A 14,283-nucleotide genomic window follows, 5' to 3' on the forward strand; every position below is an offset into this window, starting at 1 on the left:
TTAGTAAAGGCCTGTCTTTTTGTAGCCCACTTGGTCTTGCAAAAGATTTTAGGGAACTGAGAAATTACAGTGGATCAGTAATGAAGGAGATGTGATATGTAAGACGTGATATGTGGAACATTTGGTGGTGGTGTTTTTTCTAATTCAAGACGACAGATACTGTACTAGCAGGCACAGCACTAAATCACAGTGTCTGCTCCTCTGAGCAACCACTCTTGAGAGATGTTTTTTCTTACTAGCCATAAATTTCCACATAAATAACTGTCCCATCTGTTGTTTGCAGACATCAATTAATCTGGAGTGTCATGTGCTAAATACCTTCTTTGACATTCTGCAAAGAATTTTGGCCTTGTAACTTAGTGTACTGTCTGCTGTGGAGGTGCATTGTGTCCAGAGCAGACACAAGGCTTGCTCCAGAAAGGGAAGATTTGGCTCTTGGTGGCAGAATATGTCAAGCCCCCAGGGAACTGCTCTTTGCCATTTGGAGAGGTCAGACCATTAAAATTGTGAAATAGCTGTATTTGGGAAAAAAAAGTTGTGTGTTTTTTTTTTTTTCCCCCAAAGGCCTGAGGGACCCAAGAGAATTTGCTCAGCAGCTGAATCTCTGTCTGGAGAGATCAGCAGTGGGCAAGTCACGTCACCCCAGGCCCTGCACTCTCTCTGCTCTTGGCCCAGCCCTGGCGGTGTCCATCCGTGGAACCACATCAAGGGAGAGGTGGGAGCTGGTGCATTGTGTGCCCACAGCTGTAGCCTTTCAGCCGCTCCTTACAGCTGCAGGCAGCACTGCCTCCGTCTCATGGCAGAGGGGCAGAGGGGCATCCCGGGCCAGGAAGAGTCCTAATTTAAAGATTAGAAAGTGCCACGATACTCTATTATATTCAAACCTCTTGTTTGTACCATGCTCCACATATTTTGAATTTTAACCTTTGTCATTTTTACTTTCAAGCCAGTTCTGAGTAGTTGGTTCAGCAAACAGGTGTTTTCAAAACTAAAAAAAAACCACTTTGTGTTTTAGCAGTCACCCAGAATGAAAAACTTAATGAATGATAAGAGTAGTTTGCTGTTCCACACTGCTCACCATGATGCTCTTGTACATATTGCCATTGTTGTCTTCTACACTGATTCGGATGATGCACGTGTCTTCGTTCTGCTGGTTGTAAACAGGAGGCAGTACTGTTGAGGTAATGGATGTCACAGAGATAGAGCGCTTGTGGATCTTGGGGTTGGAGGACAAGACGGGAGGGGATGAAATTACGTTGGTTAAAGATGACACCCCTGAGGAAGATGTGTCCATGGAGTGGATGGAGGAACAGGAAGAGGAGGATTCTGAGAGCTGTCCAACAGAAAGAAAGAAAAAACACAGAAACTTGACATTGTGTGTGTGCAGGGCGTCATTCTGGAGGAAGAAGCTGAGAAAGCAGGAGGTGCGTACAAAACCTCAGTGATCTGCACTTTGTCCAGGCTGGCAGGGGTATTCAACACCTCCAAAAAATTAACTTGATTAATTTCACTGTTTTAATGCAAACTCGCTTCCAGGTCTGTGCACTGGACACACTGTGTGCTGCTTGCTTTCCCACCGCTCTCAGGAAGAGCAGGCCAGGAGGTGGCAGCAGAAACAACGAATGAAATGAAGTTGTGGGCTCCCAGCTGGGGACAGATGTGGGAAGAGCAGAGTGCCCTGCCACTGCTGCTTTGCAGCGAGTCCCAGCCTTTACATGGGGAACTGGACTCAAAACTGGTATGAAACACTGGCCCACCTCCCTGTCCCCCCCCCCCCCACCTTTCCCTTCATCTGCCTTGCTCAAAACCTGCTGACAGAATGGTGCCTCTCCAACTTGATCATCAAATCCACCGTAACAACTAATCAGCTAAACTGTTTGAATAGTTTACATGTATGCCAATGTCTGGAACCTCATCTTCCATTTGGTTTAAGAACATTAAGTGCAATTTAATTTAAAATATCCATCAGCTAAAACCCAATATACCACTCTTTACCAAACCATCCCTAAAAAGGTCTTCAAAGCATTTTAGTACAAAAAAGGAAGTATCTGCTGGTAGGAAAGACCTTGTGGCTCACCCCCATCAGATCCTGTCTGCTGTTTTCCTGCCTTTATAATTTGCCTCTCTGGAAGGTAATAGAGCATGCCTGGCCCAGCCGCTGTCAGCATGGACCCACACAGCTTCATCATTACACACGTGTTGCTGGGGGATGTCCTGGCTGCCAGTGTGCAGGGTGTGGGGCTCTGCCAACCTCCCCCCGCCAAAAAAAAACACTAAAAAGGCTGGTGAGCTGTGACCTCTCTGCCAATCACGTGGCCAAGCGCACCTGCGCTGCTGCCCCAGGGTTACAGGGCTGTCACTGACACACACCAGCTCCCCACCTGGAGACACCACCTTTGCCAGAGCACAGGCAGATCTGTACTGCAGGCAGGCTTTCCTCAGGGAGCACACAGCTGCTAAAATCACATGGGCTTACCCAGATACAACCACTTCAGCTGCTTCAGCATGATGAATGTGGCAGCAGGCTGATAGCCACAGTGCAAATCATCAAACTTGAGCTATCCTAGGAGAAAATGAGCAGCTGCTGCTCTTAACTCATATTCAGATGATCCCATCTCGTGTTTCCTTTGTTTTTGTTTGAGCTTATAAAGCCTCCTGTCCCTATCACTGCTAACGTCACACTGCTGTGTGCTGGCAAACAGTGCTGCCATCTGCAAGCATGATGCTCAGGCTCCTCACCCCAATTCCTGTGGGCTCCAAGGTAGAAATGCTGCTAGTCTGCCCCCATCCCTCTCAAACAGTGTGGTGGGGGACTAAGAGAAAAATTAACCTCATGCTCTTCCAGGGCCTCATCTAAAACAAAAAAACATCGTCAGGCACCACAAGAAAATATGGTTTTAGGGAAGGAAAACTGTAGTCTGCCTTGTATCCTGGCAACACAAAAGGGATCATGCAAAAACTGACTGGACTGCTTCCATTTTTAGACTCTCTCCATTCCACTAAAAGCAGCACTCTAGTCAGGACTAACAGGCCTGGGAAAACATCTAGTTCCTGCCCGCAGTATGGACAGTCTGTCTTGGTGTAATTTATGCCAGCAATGAGTCCCAGACTGTACCTTTTTCTGAGGCTCATCAGGGGTGTCTATGGGTGTGATGCAAACTTCCTCAGACTCCGAGTGATTAGACTCGCACGACGAAACACTGACCGAGTCCATGCTTTCACCAGAGCTCCCACTTGGAGTAGATTTGGGTTGCTCTTTGGTGGGTGTACTATTGGTGATCACCTCGGATCCTAGGAACAGTCTAGAATAGAAAACAAAGCATAACAGTCAGTGAGTAAAAGTGGAACAGAGCTGGGCTGAACAAAGCTGTCCTTTGGTTCACAATCTTTTGTACCATTTTGTTTTCTGTCTTGAGTTGCCTATTGTTTTCATTTCCTCTACATTGTTTATATGATTTGTCAAGAGAGTTTGTTTAACACAATGCTTTCTTGACCATAAGTTCCAGCTGCAAGACCAAAATCAGAGCTAATGCCTTAATATCGTAAGTGAGGCTTCTTTTCAGTCTTTTTAAATTTTGGACTCGCTTGCCAGAAAATGATTGATTGTAAATCGTACATTTACAAACCTAGTTAAGAGGCTTGGCAGCTCGCTCTGCCTTACTGACTTGTGCATGCTGCTGTCACAGCCCTGTTCCTCTGACACAGGTCAGCTCCAGATGTACTCAATGCTGCAAGTAACTGAAAAAGCGTGTGACAGGTAATGTAGGCCATATACTGGAGAAAGGTCTTCAAAAGGCAGGTTCATCTCTGCTGCAATTTTTTTTCACTCAGTTAAGGTGCCACAGATACCAGTTTCTCTCTAAGAGTCTAAACGGACATGTACACAATGAGATCACAAGAAAGTGTAAATTACAGGCTTGCCCTCTCCGAAACTCATTTCTAAATGCGGGTCAAGTAATTTTAAAGGAGTGTCAAAGGAAACAAGTTTGTATAATATATAAGGTAGAGAAACAAGGTGACTTGGATATTATGTCAGCAAGCAGTTAATTATTTAAAACACTTTAGAGTGGTGTCACTTGGTAGTTCCAGGATAAATTATGTCAGTCTTTTCTGCACTATTTATTTGCAAAATACATTCAGACTGCAGATGAAACAGTTCTTTAAACAAAGACTGCACAGTGCAAACAAAGTTGATAGTACAGTAAATTAAAATACTAGAGCCCTGAAACACAGTCAGAAATGAGAGCCTAATCAGCAGGGATGATTGTTACGCACAATTTAGGCATGCACCAAAAGAGAGACTTGTGCAAGGCCACTGAGAGTTGAGGCACTGCTTTCAAAGCTCATGGTCTTTATCACAACCAACTTGCATGGACTAAACAAAACACTTTCCAAACAGCTGCCCACGTTTCATTTTTATTGTTTTGCAGATCAGAACACAAAACTTGTGATCGAAAAAGCTTTTTTTCTTTCAGAGCCTAACCTGCAGTAGTGCTGCTCTGAAATGAATGGCTGCTCGTTCTTATGAGGAAGCCAGGTACAAGAACCAAGTGCTCTTAAATTCATTTTCTCCCTCATTTTGATGATGCCACTGATACATGGGAGTCTCTTCATATCTCCTCTCACATCAGGTTCAAAATTCTCGCCTTTAAGATATTTTCCCTTTGGCTCTTGATCTCTGCTTTCATTGCCTGTAGCTTTCCCTAAATTCCTGCTAGTCCATTGTTTCCTGTGTCTGCTTAGCTGCATGCCCCTGTCCTTCACCCACCTCCTGTCTGAATCTTTAAGGTATTAGACTAAATTGGACCATGGCCCTATGATTATTTCCTTCTCCAACCTGAAGGCAGTTAGGCTGATTGTTTTTATTATCAATGCCTTTTTGCCAACCTTAATTATCACATTAAAATCCTGCAAGAAGTTTTTGCATGTGCAGTAAATTAGACTAATGATAGGCCAAACTTCATCCTCATTTACTCTGTTTTGCTACTGCATTCAGAGAAGTCATGACACAATAGATACTGAATTTATAATCCACCACTAAAACTGTTCCTTCTTTTGACACTTTAAAAAGGCTTATTTGTTTCTAATCTCTTTCATCATTAATAAGCCTTATGATTAGTTATAGCAATAGAAAAGGACAACTTCAGACAGAACTATGAGTTTATAGCTGATGGTGTCTTCTTAAAGTAATGCAGTGACCAGGTTTTTCAGCTGGCGAAATGAGTACTGCTTGTTTAATTTATTCTGGTTTGTATTAACACACCAAAGGCCACTAGCCCAGTCATACTCACAGGCTGAGCCTCTTCACCATGCTTTTCCGAGGTTTTGGTGACGTGGTGCTGGTGTCAACAGCTGCTTCAATCTCGCATGAAAGGCTGTAGCTGCAGAACAGAGGCCACTGGGTTAATTTTTACAGCTAATACCATTAGTTATGTATATCAAAGTAGCAATATTCAAGACATTTGAGAAGGCTTCAGTTATTTCCACTTCACAGAAGGTTGCAACCCCTCAAAGAGGAACATAGCTCTGTCCACATTTTACCACAGTAAAGGGGCTATTTCAATCCGTTAAAATAGTTTTAAAAACTAAAAATCTATTTTTTTTTGAGTGACGCTCATCATTTTATTAAAAAAAAAAACACAAAAAAACAAAACTTACAAACAAACATTTAACATGAATCTAGGACAAGCTGACCTGGTTTTTGACCACAACTTTTAGTACAATACAGTATGCATAAGACTGTGCTTATTCGCTAAGACAGTGCAGCGGCATGGTATTCAAATATCTGATGGAGGTATTAAAATGCTGTAAGTTGTATTAGGTTCGTCTAGCAGTGCGTACAATAGCACAGAACTCAGCAGGGCTGCAAAAGCGAGCCCAAATGCCCAGGATCCATTATCCATGTCTGTGGTGAGTGCTCAGTGAGGTCTGTGTTGCCGTGGCTACCTGCTATCTGCATCCGCCAGCCCAGCGCTTGGGGACTGCATCTCGACATCCCTTGGGATCATCTTCTGAGTGTGCGTCTGGGTGTACAGACAGGCCAGACACAACAGACTCTCATATTTCAAAGTTAGAAACCACATTTCCAATCTCAAAACTAAACCCTGCTAAGTGTTGGACAGGTTTTCTACAACTGTTTAGCAGCAAGCAGATGTATTTCCATATTTCCACTATCTGTGAGCAGCAGTATATTTAAGTTCCTGTAAGAGGATAGCTAAAAGCTGACATAACTCATTGAGGTGGACATGGGGTAAGAAAAGCCTGCTTCGCCAGCTGGATTGGGAACCTTACCTCTCCTCCTCGGTTAAAAGCTGCTGTCTCCTGAACCACTGTATGAATTTTTGGTCTGGTGTCATGCAATAACTGTTACATGCAGATTGCAAGAGCTTAATTTGGGCAATTACTTCAAATTCCTAAGAAATAAACAAACAAGAATGCTATTTAGAAAACAAGATAAAAACAGACTCATTCATATACTAAACATATGCAACAACAGATCCAGGAGAAACTTAGTATGACCAGGTTCAGTTTCAGCTGAGTAACTATTTCAACAATCAGTTTACAAACAATGAAATCTGCCTTTTTTTTTTCCCAGCATCCTTAACATGCATTGAAATATGAACATTTTATCAAAGACACACAAATTAGAAGACAAACACAAGGAATCATACTTCACCACAGAGCTTTTCCCAAGTACTAACCCAAGTGCAGCATCAGCGCAAACCGGCCAAACAGCAGCACTGCAGTTTGTCCTCCAGGAGCAAGGGTAGCACAGGTCACAAGTTCTTCAAATTACCCCACCTGCTCATCTCAGCCCTGCACTGGCTGGACCAGGGCTGAGAGAAGAGCTCTGTACTTGGGTGGTTCTCAGCCAGGGAGCATGGGTAACAATTAGGGTGCCTGTGATGAAAGTCGAGTCCGACTCTCCTTGGCTTTGAACTTGAGCACTCACACTTGCACCAGGTAAAGATAAAATGCTACCCTTGATGTGTGCAAACGGAATGTGTCACTCTTATGTAACTCCATTTGTACACACGCTTTGCCAAAATAATTCTTAAAAACTTCTCATGTCAGAGTGGATTATAGGATCAGGATACAGCAATGGAGCTGAGCACTCAGCATGGTTCAGAGGGCAGCTTTGCTGCTGGTTTGTACGAAGCTGAACTGATGACCAAAGAGAAGCTCATGTATCTCACCATTGATATCCTGAGCTGTGCAGTTATACGTAAAAGACAAGTCCAAGAAGTGGTCTAAACATCTGGGAATCCTTTAAGGAAGGAAATAACTCCATCGTAGCCAAATCCAAGTCTGCTTTCAGGCCCCAGAATGGAGATTTGGCACAACTTTATTCAGACAGATGTGACCCTAGTACCTCTACTCCCACATAGCATTACTTATCTCTGACCAACAGGGATCGGGCTGAAAGAAAAGACTAATACCATGTATTTCCCAGTCCCATGTACCTAGTTCACTCTCTGCAGCCTTCTACCTACAAAACAGTTTATTGCAGTAAACAGAAGATGTTTACAACTGTATTTTCTGAAAAGCAAAGGTCTCGTGCTACCAGGTCTGATTCATTCGCGACACATAGGGCGCAGGCATACACGTAGAACATAATCCCATGAACATCAAACTGAGGGAATGTGTATGCCCCAGATCTAAAACCATGGAAGTGGCCTGCAGCTCTTCTTCCTTTTACTGTACACATCTGAAAACAAGGATCTCTTTCTGCACCACCTGTCACAGCTTGGTGTGGGCTCACAGCATTTCAGGGATCTATTCTTTCCTCACATACAAGTAACTTCCATTAAAATTAGTAGCTGTTGTATATACCTGAGCAAAGATAACATGCCTCACCAAAAGAATTCTCTAGATGAGGGCATCAGTAAACTAAAAATCACAGAACATTCAACTTACCCTTCGTCTCTTCTCAAAATTAATCAGGCCACCCTGTTGGAAGCAAAGAGGAAGGATCAGAGTAGAAGAGCACGTGCTCGGTTGAATTTAATCACAAACAGGATCAAGTAGCTACTCTAACAGAAAGCACAGACCTGCCCTGAGCAAGGACCTTCTAAAAATACCTGTTTCCCAATCAGGTAAAAACCACAGCACTCATATATATACATATGTATATATATATATGAGTCTCCAAACAATATCTGTCCTCGTGCCTAAAATGCATGCAAGAAATGAACTGGGCTTTTGCCTATACTGTAAGTTCAGCAGTGTTCCAGTGGGCTTGAGGAACACCGGCTCAACACAAAGCACGGACAAATGGGAAATTGCCAAAAAGAAAATGGATATATAGCAACTCTACTCAGGCCTGCCTTACTGCAGTTTTGCAAAACAAACTGCAAACAAACAAATCAACAGTTACCAGCTCAGACTGAAGTGTATTTGCTCATTCCTTTCATAACTACCAGCACCAGCAAAATGAAGGCTGAGCGCCTGCAACATGGCTCCTCAAGTATCTGCATTAATTGGGGCCCAATTTTCAAAGGTATCTAAAAACCTTTGAAACAAACACTTGAAAATTGGCCCCATCCTAAGTTAAATCCTCTGTTAAACGACCAGAATCCCTCGCAATCCTTTTTCCCTTCCTGTGCTCAGTTGGTGTCCCCCTGCTTGTTCAGCTAAAGAGAAATGAGGAAAGTCTTTAACCACTTTAGGGCTCAAATACATCTGAGTAAATACTGAAGCGCCTCAGCGATCCCTCTGAAGCACCAAATTTGTGATTCTGTGTGCTTTACCAATTCTTCACAGACATTTTTACACCTAAAACCTTGTTTTAGAAAAATAAAATAGAATAATGGAATGCCACCTTCTTTCTTTCTTCAAATTTTCTAACCTAAGATGATAAGACAAAATGCAATGCTGAGCTTCTCTGTTGAATTAAAGGGCATTCTTAAATTCACGCAAGGTTCTTGGTGCTAATAAAAATGCATATTCCCTCCTCTTTTTGGAACCAGATTCTTCCAGTTTTGAGAACCACACAAGAACACAGTAAAAGATACAGGAACACATGCAGACAGCACCGTAGAAGATACGCAAATACATGCAGTCAGTGCCAAGCAGGCAGGGAGAATAGTTAGGATTCAAAAAATTGCCTCAAAATACCTCAATATAGTCCTGAAGGGCTGTGTCCAGCATGGTGAGATCAGTGAGAAAGGTACCCAGGTACGGCACTGTGCCTTGCATTACTCCCTGGAAATGATCAGAGCAATGTTAGATTGACTGAGAAATGGTAATAATTAGAATGCTAGAATATTACTGTATAAAAAAAAATAAATAAAAGTAGTTTGCATAACAAAACAGTGGTCTTATAAATGAAGTTTTCTTTCATTGTAATTCCCTTGGTATCAAACCTAGAATTTAAATGAAATCCTAATGAGAAGCAGGATGCTCTCATTAGTGCCTTTCTATTGCAATATTGTCACCATACATTGATCTTTAATGATCACGAGGAAACCCGGCTTGTGGAAGGAGCATTGAGCACTGGTAGAAGCGTTCCTCAGTTACCTGCTACAAGAGAGAGGGACGGGGAATGGTCCTGGCTAGCTTGTGTGTAGGATTTCTCTTTTTGCTTCATCCAGTGGGTTTTTGATGATGTTGCTTTAGCATATGACAGTCCAGTCACATGGAGTCACAGATTATTTTTTTTTTTGTCCAAGAAAAATGAACTTCTTCCCCTGCCATTCCCTGCATTTTAATTACTTAGCATTCACATTTTAACTTTCTAGTCTGCTACCAGTTGTAGAGTTCAGGCTGTTTCTACACTTGTGAAGGGAATGCTTGTTTCTACCATCCAAAAGAATCTGTATTTTTTTCCAGTCAAACTAAAAGACAAATAAAAAATCATATTCAGCAGTTTTGCCTCCCTATCCCAGATTTCTCTTCCCTGTCCTTTAAAATCTTTGCCAACTTTGAGACAAAAGCCATTTTCACCAGCAGACTGGAAACCAGATTTTACAAAGCAATCTCCGTAAAAGTCCATATAGTTTTCAAACTATCATGTCAGAAGCTTCATGAGTCTGTTTAAAAGTAAACAAGATTTCTGCTCTAGCCAGAGCTGATTCTCTTTATCGCAAGGATCCCATTATTTACATTACAACTTCTACTAAATGAAAACTGTAGCTTTCCCCCGTTACTCTCTAAAGGATAACAGGAGTAGTTGATAGGCTTGTAGGAGAGAAACAAGACAGTTGAAAGTGATGAGTACATGTTTATATTCATCAATCATTTGTTACTCTTTTATATGACAAGGTTAGTAAATCTCAGGGCGACCTGAAACTAAGCCAACCCTTGGCTCGGCATCCATCCTGAACAGCTGGTTTGGATGTGAAACAAATGCAAGCGGGACAGGAGTAGCACCCGTTTATCCCTTGTCGGGGAACAGGAGAAGCTTGGTGCCAGGGATCATACTGTGGTGCCCGCATAACATCCAACAAATCCTGAAATTTTGGAGTTTTCTCAGTATGAGATTACTGAACACACTGGACCTGCTGATGCTTTGCACAGCCATTTCCTTCAGCACTTCAATACCAGGCAGGCAATACTGGAGTAAAAGGAGAGCTGGGTTGCACTGCAACCCACAGCTGACACAGCTTGGCAGCATGGCACAGGCCACGCAGCATGTGCTGGACGCAGCAGTGTACCACCAATGCAATTCTGTAATTGTTTATACATCCAGATGTTTGCATGTGTGAGGTGGCCTATACATATACATATGCACACACACACACTTATGTATATATCACAGAATCACAGAATCATCTAGGTTGGAAGAGACCTCCAAGATCACCTAGTCCAACCTCTGACCTAACACTAACGAGTCCTCCACTAAACCGTATCACTAAGCTCAACATCTAAACGTCTTTTAAGACCTCCAGGGATGGTGACTCAACCACTTCCCTGGGCAGCCCATTCCAATGCCTAACAACCCTTTCGGTAAAGAAGTTCTTCCTAATATCCAACCTAAACGTCCCCCGGCGCAACTTTAGCCCATTCCCTCTCATCCTGTCACCAGGCACGTGGGAGAACAGACCAACCCGCACCTCACTACAGCCTCCTTTAAGGTACCTATAGGGTGCGATAAGGCCGCCCCTGAGCCTCCTCTTCTCCAGGCTGAACAATCCCAGCTCCCTCAGCTGCTCCCCGTAAGACTTGTTCTCCAGACCCCTCACCAGCTTCATTGCACTTCTCTGGACTCGCTCCAGCACCTCCATGTCCTTCTTGTAGCGAGAGGCCCAAAACTGAACGCAACACTCGAGGTGCAGCCTCACCAGAGCTGAGTGCAGGGGGACAATCACTTCCCTAGACCTGCTGGCCACACTGTTTCTTATACAAGCCAGGATGCTGTTGGCCTTCTTGGCCACCTGAGCACACTGCTGGCTCATATTCAGCCATCAACCAATACTCCCAGGTCCTTCTCGGCCAGGCAGCTTTCCAACCACTCATCTCCCAGCCTGTAGCCCTGCTTGGGGTTGTTGTGCCCCAGGTGCAGGACCCGGCACTTGGCCTTGTTGAACTTCATACAGTTGGCCTCAGCCCATCGGTCCAGCCTATCCAGATCCTCCTGCAGAGCCTTCCTTCCCTCGGGCAGATCGACACACGCACCTAACTTGGTGTCACCTGCAAACTTACTGAGGGTGCACTCGATCCCCTCATCCGGATCATCGATAAAGATATTGAAGAGAACTGGCCCTAGTACTGAGCCCAATCCTAACCCATAGAGACTCAACCTTATCATTCCCAGACTCAGTCTCAAGTTCCACAACATCAAAACACTCTCCAATATAGAGAGCCACAGCACCACCCCTTCTGTGCTGCCTGTCCCTTCTGAAGAGCCGATAGCCAGGCATTGCAGCACTCCAGTCATGGGAGTGGTCCCACCACGTTTCAGTGATGGCAACCAAGTCGTAGCCTTCCTGCTGCACGGTGGCTTCCAGCTCCTCCTGTTTGTTGTCCATGCTGCGTGCATTAGTGTAGATGCACTTCAGCTGGGCCATTGCCTGCTCCCCAGACCCTGACATTGTTCCCCCTGGCACCCCTCTAACAAGCCTTATTCTCTCCCTGTCCCCCTTCCTACCTAGTTTAAAGCCCTCTCAATGAGCCCTGTCAGCTCCTGCACTAGTATCCATTTTCCCCTTAGAGACAGGTGGGACCCATCTGCAGTTAGCAGGCCAGGTGCTGAGTAAAGCGCCCCGTGGTCAAAAAAAACCACAAAATTTCTGTGTTGGCACCAGCCTCTGAGCCACGTGTTTATCAGGTGGGCTTTCCAGGTCCTCTCTGTACCCTTCCCTGCCACCGTAGGGATGGAGGAAAGCACGACCTGTGCTCCTGCTCCATCTACTAATCGTCCCAGTCCCCTAAAGTCCCGTTTGATAGCCTTCAGGCTTCTCTCTTCAATATCATCTCTGCCAGCCTGGACTATCAAAAGAGGATAGTAGTCAGAGGGGCGAACCAAGTTAGGAAGCTTTCTGGCAATGTCCCTGACCCTGGCCCAGGGAGGCAGCAAACTTCCCTACGGGTAGGGTCAGGTCGACAAATAGGGCTCTCTGTTCCCCTAAGAAGAGAGTCGCCTACAGTGATCACCCTTCTTTCTTTCTTAGTGGAAGCAGTCCTGAGGCGTGGAGTCAACTTCCTCGCCCTAGGCATCCTCCAGGGTAAACTTCTCACCTCATCCTCACCCACGCATCTCTCAAGCTCCAGGGCCTCAAACCCGTTGTGTAAGGGCACCTGGGAAGGCAGGGCCGGTAGGGAGGGGGGCTGCCTGCGACGTCGAGCAGGGACCTGTTTCCATTCTTCCTCATCTCCTAGGTCCCCTCCCTCTGCTCGACAGGTCAGGGGGTCCACCACTGTTTGGGGTGTCTCACCCTGGTACCTCTCCTTCAAGCCTTGCAGGGAGTTGCTCCACCTGTCTGTCTCCCGCTCACACTCCCTGATGGCCCTCAACCTCTCCACCTCCTCCTTGAGCTCTGCCACCAGGCTGAGCAGGTCGCCCACCCGCTCACACCTCACACACACAACATAGTACATATTACTTGCTTACTATGATCCATGGCATAAGGGAAGTACAGCTTTGGGCATATATCTATAGGGACAAACATTTTGACTGCATTTTCAGTCTAAACTTTTCAGTTCACTTGCTTAGTATCAGTTAATCAACAGTACTGATGTTTTAGCAATTGTTTTGCACAACAGAAGGCATATTCAAGAGCATTACCTATTGCCCACTCGCTTTCTTAAATACCTTTCTAGATTTTGCTTCTCATATATCTAGATTTTTGCTTCTCTCATATCTACCTAGATTATGCTTCTCTCATATCACCAATTCTAGGGTTAATCACATTACCAGTTCAGAAAGGGGAGGAAAAGGACACCAGACGCACCATATCTTTTTGAAGTTGAAGCCGCCTCTGAGTTCTTTTCTGATTTTCTTTCACACTGCTGTCCAGATTTGCAAATTTGGATGTTCCTTCCTGTAAGGGAAGTAAAAGGCAATTAATGGAGGAGCAAAGTGGTAAGCTGGCACCTGCATTTGTGTAAAATAACTGGAAATACATTTAACCAGGCAAGCTAGATTAGCAAAACTATTTGCTATGCAAGTAAATGTGTATATATGTGCACGTGATGATTTTCTGTGTCTCGAGCACTGCTTGGGAATTTTGAAAAAATCCCACAGGATGACCATAGGGGAACTTTTCTGCAAAATACTTCTACTCTGACCAAATCTAAATGCTATTGCAAATCTCGTAAGAGTTTAAATCAGAGAAGCTTAGGTATACTTCAGGTGTCCAGATGCTTCTCTGTACTCCATCCTGACACTCGAGCTCAAGATTTCTGTTTAATTTCCTAATCAGGACTGCTACAAGTAAACATCTCTATCTTACGTAATGCTTTGTTGTTTTTCTTATGCCGCAACACAGAGATCCAGCAACTAACCTCTGTGGCTTATTGACTAATCCAAAAACATGCAGGACATTGAAGTAATAGGTTTTGATCTCCACAATTCCTATGAATGGATGAGCTATTTCACAATAGATCTGTACCCTTTATTTCCCTGGATCCATATGGGATGCTGCGAGTTACTGTTATTTTTTTCCAGTGGCCAGATAGATGTGGCATGAATCATCAATGTCTTTTTAAGTTTGCAAAAAACAACAGCCTGCACTTGTAAAGAGCCTCTCATTACGCTTACTTCTCTCAGTCACAGTTAATGAACAGATCAATTAAACTCTGCCTTTCCTTCCCCGGCCGAAAAACAGAAGCAAATGAAGAAGG

At 44.2% G+C, this 14,283-nt stretch overlaps 1 protein-coding gene across 4 annotated transcripts in view; it reads right to left on the reverse strand.

Moving 5' to 3' along the window:
* The window catches only part of RGL1 (ral guanine nucleotide dissociation stimulator like 1), an 80,858-nt gene that overhangs the window by 3,499 nt on the left and 63,076 nt on the right, over window positions 1-14,283 (reverse strand). For all 4 annotated transcript variants that reach the window (XM_035537326.2, XM_050712179.1, XM_050712181.1 and 1 more), the window contains 7 exons: window positions 13,392-13,481; window positions 9,118-9,204; window positions 7,918-7,950; window positions 6,292-6,413; window positions 5,292-5,381; window positions 3,116-3,302; window positions 1,079-1,333 (listed from right to left, as the gene is read on the reverse strand). In XM_035537326.2, coding sequence (XP_035393219.1) covers window positions 1,079-1,333; window positions 3,116-3,302; window positions 5,292-5,381; window positions 6,292-6,413; window positions 7,918-7,950; window positions 9,118-9,204; window positions 13,392-13,481 — 864 coding nt within the window. The remainder of the gene's footprint in view (window positions 1-1,078; window positions 1,334-3,115; window positions 3,303-5,291; window positions 5,382-6,291; window positions 6,414-7,917; window positions 7,951-9,117; window positions 9,205-13,391; window positions 13,482-14,283) is intronic.

This window comes from Cygnus atratus, chromosome 8, assembly GCF_013377495.2.
Source record: "Cygnus atratus isolate AKBS03 ecotype Queensland, Australia chromosome 8, CAtr_DNAZoo_HiC_assembly, whole genome shotgun sequence".
Lineage (NCBI taxonomy): Eukaryota > Metazoa > Chordata > Aves > Anseriformes > Anatidae > Cygnus > Cygnus atratus.